Genomic DNA, 7,959 nt, shown 5'->3' with positions numbered 1-7,959 from the left:
TGCATCGTTTCAAAACGGTTCTCCATCACAAATTGCTTCACCACAACTAGGATCTTTATCAATGATCCTATTTTAAAGCAACAAAAATAACATCTTATTTTTTGTTAAGATTTATTGCCAAAGCCTGTCCAGAAAGCACATATGCTAATTGTAGCAATGCTTTGTCCTCCATCCTCTACTCTGCAAATGACGATTTCCTTCATAAGTTTGATTTTCATGTTATTGCTGATCTCCAACAAGTAGATGATGTTTATATACTTAACTTCCATTTATGAAATATACATTATGTTAAATAGGTTTTGGATTATTTTTACCCTCATATTTCATTTTACTTTTTTTATTATATAATTTAAACTTATATCAATATTTATCATAAAAAAAATATTGATTGTTGTTGGTACGATTAAGCATGTGTGTACTCTATAGTTCTTTCATGTCACAACAATAGGGCAAAAAGAGGTGTTAGTGACCATTAAAGATGAAAGTGTAAAATATAATTTAAGAATATTATATAAAGTGTAAATTGTAGATTTGTGATATTTATTTCCATGAACAATCTGTTGTTTAATTGCTAGGTTACATATCTGAGTTTTTTTTTTTGTAATTTGATTTTGACAAATTTGATCTAAATTTGATAATTGAAGCATGTATGAAAGATATGTGCTAACGATTTTGAATTTATAATGCCCTCCAGAAACCAACTGCAGCCTCACAGACCACTCCCTCATATCTCAGTAGGTCTTAGCATTTTCCCAAATTCAGCTACAAGAAGTCATGGATGCACTTCTTGAATCAATCCACTAAACTGAATTTCATTTGTTAGTTGGATGTGGTGACCAAAATGGAAGATTTGTGAAAGTTCATTATAATTTATTAGTGTTAGCATTTGGCAAATTATGAAACTAATATTATTTTTTGTTCATAACATGTTTTTTTTGTAATAATTTCTTTAAGCGAAAGACATGTATATGTGATTGGGCGTAGCCTGAAAAATAATATTTTAATTCTTATAAGGAAAAAAATACTTTAGAAATTGACCAAATTACATGTCTGAATTTGATGTTTATGGTTATAACAATGCACTTTAATTGTAATGTGTATCGAATTTCCTTGCAGAATGTAAGGTTGTTGGTACATATAACAACTTATTGTTGTTTTTGGTTTTACAGGGCCACTATGAAAAGAGCCATGCGAGCCTCCATGGGGGTTGGTACACCGAACATAGTCAATTCATAAAACGACTACACAACATGTTTTAATCAAGGAGTCACATCATGTCGTGATAAAACAAAGACCATGTGGATCATTTATGTTAAAATTTACTGTATTAAAAAACCAAATTGCTCTAATATAAATATTTAATATCTTTATTTAACAAATTTGGTTCAAAACTCTAAAAATGAATCTAACTAACATTTTTTATTAAAATTTCACCTAAGACAATGTCACCTATTAATGTGATATGTATTTAATTTATGTTCCTCGCGTTTAACGCGGGTCATAATCTAGTTAATTATAAAAACACATTCTTTTAAATGCCCTTTTATTTCATTTTATATCTTTTAGCTAGTTTTACCGATCGCCATTTTTTATCAGCTAGCTTTTTATTTAATAGCTAGCTTTTCAGCTAACATCTAGTTTTTCAGCTAGTTCGCCAAACATAACCCCAACAAACTTATTTTTCTCCAAATATTACATAAAACCAAACATATGGTTTCCTTTCAAAATTAAACATACTAAAATTTTAACAATGGAGTCACCAACCAAAAATTTTATCAACTTACATTCATAACGCATCCCAATAGCTTGTGTTAGTTCTTATATAACTTGTATTAAAACGCGTTTCATTTAATTTAGACAAACTACTTTAATCCCAAGTTTTTTTTGTATAAATATTAAATCACTCCGATGTATTTTTCCTCTATAAACGAAACAAGCTTCAGTTATCCAACAATCTGTTATGTTGTATCCCATCCCGGAATGTTGGCAGTAGCTTCATTCACCATCTTTACAAGAGTCCTCTGCATCATACCAATATAGACAATGTACTTTATTTTTTACTCATAATAGTAACAAACTTATATATATTCGTTTACCCATAATAGCAACATACTTACCACACTTTCAGGAACCCCAGGTGGAGGCATGGAAATATTTCTTGGTGGTGGGCCCCGCAGATGTGATCTCTTGTCAAATCGCCATTCTCCAATCTTTCCATATGTAAGCTCACCCTTCAAAAATCAATACTTCGTCAGTCCAATGCATGTCAAACACAGTGTAGTGTGGGTCCAAGCAAATGAACAAGAAAAAGCAAATTTACCTTCATGGTGTAGTCACATCCATAAGTGTAATGTATGATAAACCTATAGCCTATTTCCAAGTCCCATGGGGGCTGACACGTTGAATCCAGGAATAAGTTTTAAGAACACATTTATTTTATAATAATTGTTAATTCAGACTTGTAATTAATATTTAATACACAAATTACAAAAAGTAAATTCAAATACCTGGAGCATAAAATCTTTCCGAAGAATATGTTGAACACCATGCAAAGCAGAGGCCACAGCATACGCATACCTGCAACAAAATTCAAAATCCAAAAAGTCAAAATCGTTGACCAACTACATAATATGAAAAAAGGTCAATCATATTTTTTATAAATTTCGACTCACATTTCTAGTACCCATCCAAATTTTTTATCAGTCTCAGGATCATCCTTCATTCTTAAAGAAACATTCATCCATGTGGGAGCTATTTTTTCAAGAATATCCTGAATAAATGACATTTACATATTCACTTTTACAAAAAGATCTTTCAAAGATGAAAATTCATGGGGTATGAAAACTGCTTTAGTTGTATTACCTTTCTTATAATAACAGGAGAATTACCAATTGGGTCAACGTTAGTAACTGGTCCTTTCTCCTTAGGATAATATTTTCTAATTATATTTTCATTTTCATCAGGCTTGATGTAAAAAAAAGGAAATCCAGCTGGATATTCTCCACGAGCTAAGTTAGGCAGTGGATTTACAAATACGTGGTCAGGCTCTGCCATCAATATGTATCTGCCAAGGGTAAAACAGTCATTAATTTATTTATTTTTTCAAATTTAATATGTTAAAGAACATGCAATCAGCATAAGAATGCTCACTCTTCTTCAATGGTTACCCTCTCCAGCCATTGCACAAATGCCCAAGGTCTATTTAAAACTATATATCCCTGTGTAACAAATAAAATCCATTTTATAAAATCAAGGAAACATAATTCTACATAATTGGATGAAAAAAAAAAAAAAAAAAAAGATTCAGTCACTTAGGTTCTGTTTCTTTTTTCTTTTCCATTAAGTCTTGTATGAGTAAAGTGACTGAATGGGTAATGATAAGGTGTCGTATACATAAGGTATGTTTCTTTTCTAGACTGAATAAACCATCTGAATGAGACTAAATGACCATTTTACCCTTACATTTAAAAAAACTTCACAATATTCATCAATTTTAATGTGAGGGGAGTAGGTGAAGGGTTAGTGTCTTGATACATTAAACCAAATTCTTTGGCTTAACTCATTACGCATTGAGTCATTATGTCCAGATTAAGTCAAAAAGAAACAATCAAGTATAGATGTGCACATTAAGTGCTTAAACCATTAAGCCTATTAAGTCAAAAAGAATCAGAAACTTACTCGATCCAACCCTGATGGAAGAGGGTCAACCACAAAAGTTGGAATTTCATCCATCAAATTATCCGGTTGTCCAGAATGCAGGATTCTAGTGAACTTTCCCATCTCTGATCCCTCCATATCTCTTGTCTTTTTATACCAATAATACATAATCCTGCATTGCCATTTGCTGTAAGGAGAATCTGTAGCTGTGAGTGCAACATGGAATAAGACCTTTTTACCCCCGGTTTTCTTCATATTATCAGGCATCACAACAAGAGGATCAAAAGTATATTTTCCATGATTCACTGTTCTATTGTGAACCACTAATGTTATTAAATTATATGTAGCAAAGAATGAACCAACAGCAAGAAGAACAAGAAATGATGATGATGATGAACAACCCAGATTTTTCCTTGCCATTGTGACTTCTATTCCAGAATCATTAACCTTTAATTTAGCATTTGTGGGCTCTTAATATCTTTCAGAACAAAGTAGCATTCGTTGAGGCCTCAAGAAATGAATCTGTATTGCAGACAATCAAAGTCAATGTTATGGAAGTCAACCAGTTGACATTAATCATATGGACACATTAGTTGGATTCACATACTAGAAACATAAATAATTGAATGGAAAACAATTCTAATCGTTGTTCTTGGATAAACCTTTAAAAAAATCATTGCAGTTGCAAAAAAACCCAAAAGAAACATGATTATTTGCAAGTATTGTACTTTGATCTTGGCTTTTTCAAAGGAACAAGCCACTGTAGGTAAATTGTGCTTCATTTGAAAATAATTTGAAATAAAAGGTTGAACTGAAGCACATACAAGTATTTGTAATCTAGCCCATGATTGTCAATTCTAAAAACGAAATTCCTCTAAATCCTAATACGATGTAGTGCTGAATTCGGTCAACTCAGTTATCAAAAGGAATAGATTGATAACGGGTTGTATGTAGGATTCATTGAAATCAAATTCAAACTTCGATCCATAAACCCTAAGCATAATGTAGCTACAACAACGAAAACATAAGCTCCTAATATAGTCCAAAAAATTAACGATTACGCAGGGAAAACCCCATACAATCGGAGATGGAGAAAGTCATTTCCAGATAAACCGAGAAATTTACACAGAAAACTATAACAAGCAAAATCATATTAGCAGAGTTTTCATCCTGCACAAAGAACTCATCATGATGTGAATCAAAATAACTCAAACAGCCTACAGAATAGAAGCTTTGATACCATAAACCCCCAAATTACAAGCTATGCAAGTATAACTTATGTATTTCTTTTGCCTTAATTGACCAAATGGTAACTGAAAAAGCAAGAGCAGACTTTGATCAGAAGAAACGAACGAAACGTTCAAGTAGCGAAACGCACAAATGCAAAGTAGTGGAATAACAGCAAAATCTTGAAGAAGGTTCTTGAAGGATTTTGAATCTTGAGATGCCTATTGGTAAAAGAACACAGACATTCAACGTTGAAATTTAGACGAGATCCATGACAGACAAAAAGGGTTTTTCTTTTTCTTAATTCTCTTGCTCAATCCTTTGATTCTTCTCTCTTTGCAGCTTTGAAGAGTCTATGTCTCCTAGTAGTGAATATATATATATATATATATATATATATATATATATATATATATAGGCCAGCTTAATGTGTTTTTTATATTTATTGTATGTTAGAATGCATCGATAGGAATTTAATAAAATTAAATAATTATTTAATTAAATAGAGATAAATATTAAATGATTTTCATAATCTTATGTATATTAAATGATATCCATAATTATAATTCTCTTTTTATGGAAACTAATTAAATTTGTCATTAATATCAACAATAACATTCTTTCTGAATGAATTCATACCTACGTTTTTATGTACGGGTTCGTTGTTTGTTTCAGGACTCACTCACTTAAAATACAATAAAGTTGAATAAAATATGAAGAATGAGAGTGTATACACTCTCATTCTGCTAGAATACATTCTCATTCTTCTAGATACAAATTCATTCTGAAAAAATATTATTGTCGACATTAATAACGAATTTAATTAGTTTCCATAAAAATGAATTATAAGTATGAATATCATTTAATATACATATAATTTTTACTAAATTTTTATTGGTGCATTCTAGCACACAATAGATGTGAGAAACATTTGAACCTACCTCTCTCTCTCTCTCTCTCTCTATATATATATATATATATATATATATATATATCAAGGTTGCAAAAATCGGGATTAATCGTTTGGTGTTCTCCAACCTACTAGGATTAGGGGTGTGTGGCGGAAATTGGTAAATTTCGGTCAATGACGAGCTTGATGGTCTTGGCGGTCAACAAAAGTAAATATTAGTTAATGGTCAAAGATGGTCAAAATAAAATAAAAACTCCAAAAAATGATCTAACCTTAATTCTCGTCATATTCCAATATTTCATCTACCGTTTTCTTTACTTTCTCTCTCAAACTAGAAGCGTGCCTACCATCGACGCACAAAGCATACACCGATGACACGTACATCGAACACCAGCGACGTATAAAATAGAAGCCGATACCCAGCATACTCTGGCGATATGTCTAGCAGACACCGGGGACGCACACAGCAGAAGTCGATGTCACGACACCCACCATTACCGACAGTCCACTCCGTCGACGCACACAGCAGACGTCGGTGTAACATTCGAGATTTGGTATGTTTCCCTTTTAACCCCCTTAATGCAAAATATCTATCTTTTTGGTCCCTAGATAGTACGCATAAAGAACGCTTAACGTACTAGCTAGTTTCAGGAACGTGGGTTCGCCCACGTACGTTGGGTGTACGTGGGAGTACGCATGGCGTATGCTAAGCAGGGGAAAACCCTAATTTTTAGGGTCTGTGCCCTATTTAAGCAACTTATAACACTGATGGATCTTCTATTGATCAGCCTCCATCACTCTATACCCTAAGATCGAATCCCTAGCCTCCTATAGTGTGTTCTTGAGCTTTGGAAGTAATTTTGGTGTTGTTTTGTGTGCATTGAAGATGGTGGTGCTTGGTGGCCAAGCTTTGGTTGGACTTGAGGTTGTAGATCTAGAATCTTCATCAAGTTTGCTAGCTCCAGAAGGTATAAAGTTCTTATCTTGGAACCTCTTTGTGTTAGATTGAGATTAGGGCTTGTTTTTGAGCTTATTATGGTCTTTTGGGTTCTCTTTGGGAGTTTGAGTCACTTCATGAACTAGGATGCTAGATCTTAACCCCTAAGACGTTCCTTGTGTAAAAAGGTGCCATCTTGATGAATCATATTGGTCCATGCATGAGTTAGAGCCCTTATTATGGGTCTTAATGGACAAAATTGGGTTTTAGGGTCCCATCAAGACATGTAAGATGATACAGTTGCCAACTTTATGTGTAGCACCTGGTTCTTGGTACGTATTCTTTTTAGTAGTTCTTTAAATATTTTGCATTTTTGGCCTTGGACTCGGCGAGTTGAAGGACCAACTCGCCGAGTAGAAGAGAGAGGGGACGCGAGACTTAAGTGATGGACTCGGCGAGTCGGGTCCCGGACTCGGCGAGTAGACCCTGTCTGGACAAAAACCCTAATCCGAGGGTTTGCACCCTATTTAAACACTTTAACTCGGCCTCCTTCGTCCCATTTGCTCCCAGAAGACCCCCATAGCAAACCTTATCCGTTATTGAAGCAATCTAAGGCGTTTGGAGTGACTTTGGTGCTTTTGTGATCCAAGGAGGGAAGGAAAAGCTTGAAGGAACAAGAGGAGGCTAAAGGGATCCGAGTTTGTGCACCATTTTCAGCTCATTGAAGGTAAAAAGTCTGTACCTTGCTCTTCCATTTGATAGATCCCATTTTGTGAAATTTTAGGGCTTTTCTAAGCCATTTTGGTCACCAACCATGATTGCAAGCATGGTTAGGGGTTGAAGTTTCAGATCTAGGTCCTTGGAGGGGTTACAAGGCAGAAAGGAGTGGCTTTTGGCACTCAAGGAAGGCCTCATGCATTGTAGGAGCCATTTTAGGGCCTTTAGGCTCAAAAGTCCCATGCATGCACGTAAAGTTCGTAACTTTACGTGCTAGAACGGTCCTAGGAGCCTAGATCTACCTTTTGGGCAAGTGTTGTACACCAGAAATCGAGAAAATGAGACTTGGACATACTCGACTCGGCGAGTCGTTCTTGGGACTCGGCGAGTCTGAGGCTTGACTCCCTTTTCTGTTTTGGGTCAAGGACCCAGTTGAGTGTGGAAAGGTTTCAGGGAGGTCCCGGGGAGTGACCCAACGTTCTGGACTAAGCCATGGTTCTGGAATTCATGG

At 34.6% G+C, this 7,959-nt stretch overlaps 1 protein-coding gene across 3 annotated transcripts; it reads right to left on the bottom strand.

The window, feature by feature from the left end:
* Window positions 1-1,699: 1,699 nt before the first annotated feature.
* On the bottom strand, window positions 1,700-5,244 carry LOC145125426 (Hyp O-arabinosyltransferase-like protein). 3 transcript variants are annotated; one of them, XM_079060892.1, is made up of 9 exons: window positions 4,951-5,244; window positions 3,679-4,179; window positions 3,151-3,218; window positions 2,863-3,064; window positions 2,673-2,770; window positions 2,508-2,577; window positions 2,321-2,392; window positions 2,118-2,231; window positions 1,700-2,021 (listed from the first exon to the last, which is right to left on the bottom strand). In XM_079060892.1, the coding sequence occupies exons 2-9, from the start codon at window positions 4,075-4,077 to the stop codon at window positions 1,959-1,961; spliced, it is 1,086 nt and encodes a 361-aa protein (XP_078917018.1). In that variant the 5' UTR covers window positions 4,078-4,179; window positions 4,951-5,244; the 3' UTR covers window positions 1,700-1,958. The 3 variants fall into 3 exon arrangements, with proteins under 3 accessions (XP_078917018.1, XP_078917016.1, XP_078917019.1); XM_079060890.1 differs by having other exon boundaries at window positions 5,036-5,244; XM_079060893.1 differs by lacking the exon at window positions 4,951-5,244 and adding an exon at window positions 4,898-4,915.
* Between the last annotated feature and the right edge of the window lie 2,715 nt (window positions 5,245-7,959).

Source organism: Lactuca virosa, chromosome 7 (genome assembly GCF_052849685.1).
Source record: "Lactuca virosa cultivar CGN04683 chromosome 7, Lactuca_virosa_CGN04683_v6, whole genome shotgun sequence".
Taxonomy (NCBI): Eukaryota; Viridiplantae; Streptophyta; class Magnoliopsida; order Asterales; family Asteraceae; genus Lactuca; species Lactuca virosa.
The sequence above is the reverse complement of the archived record's forward strand: the minus strand, read 5'-3'. Positions and strand labels throughout refer to the sequence as shown.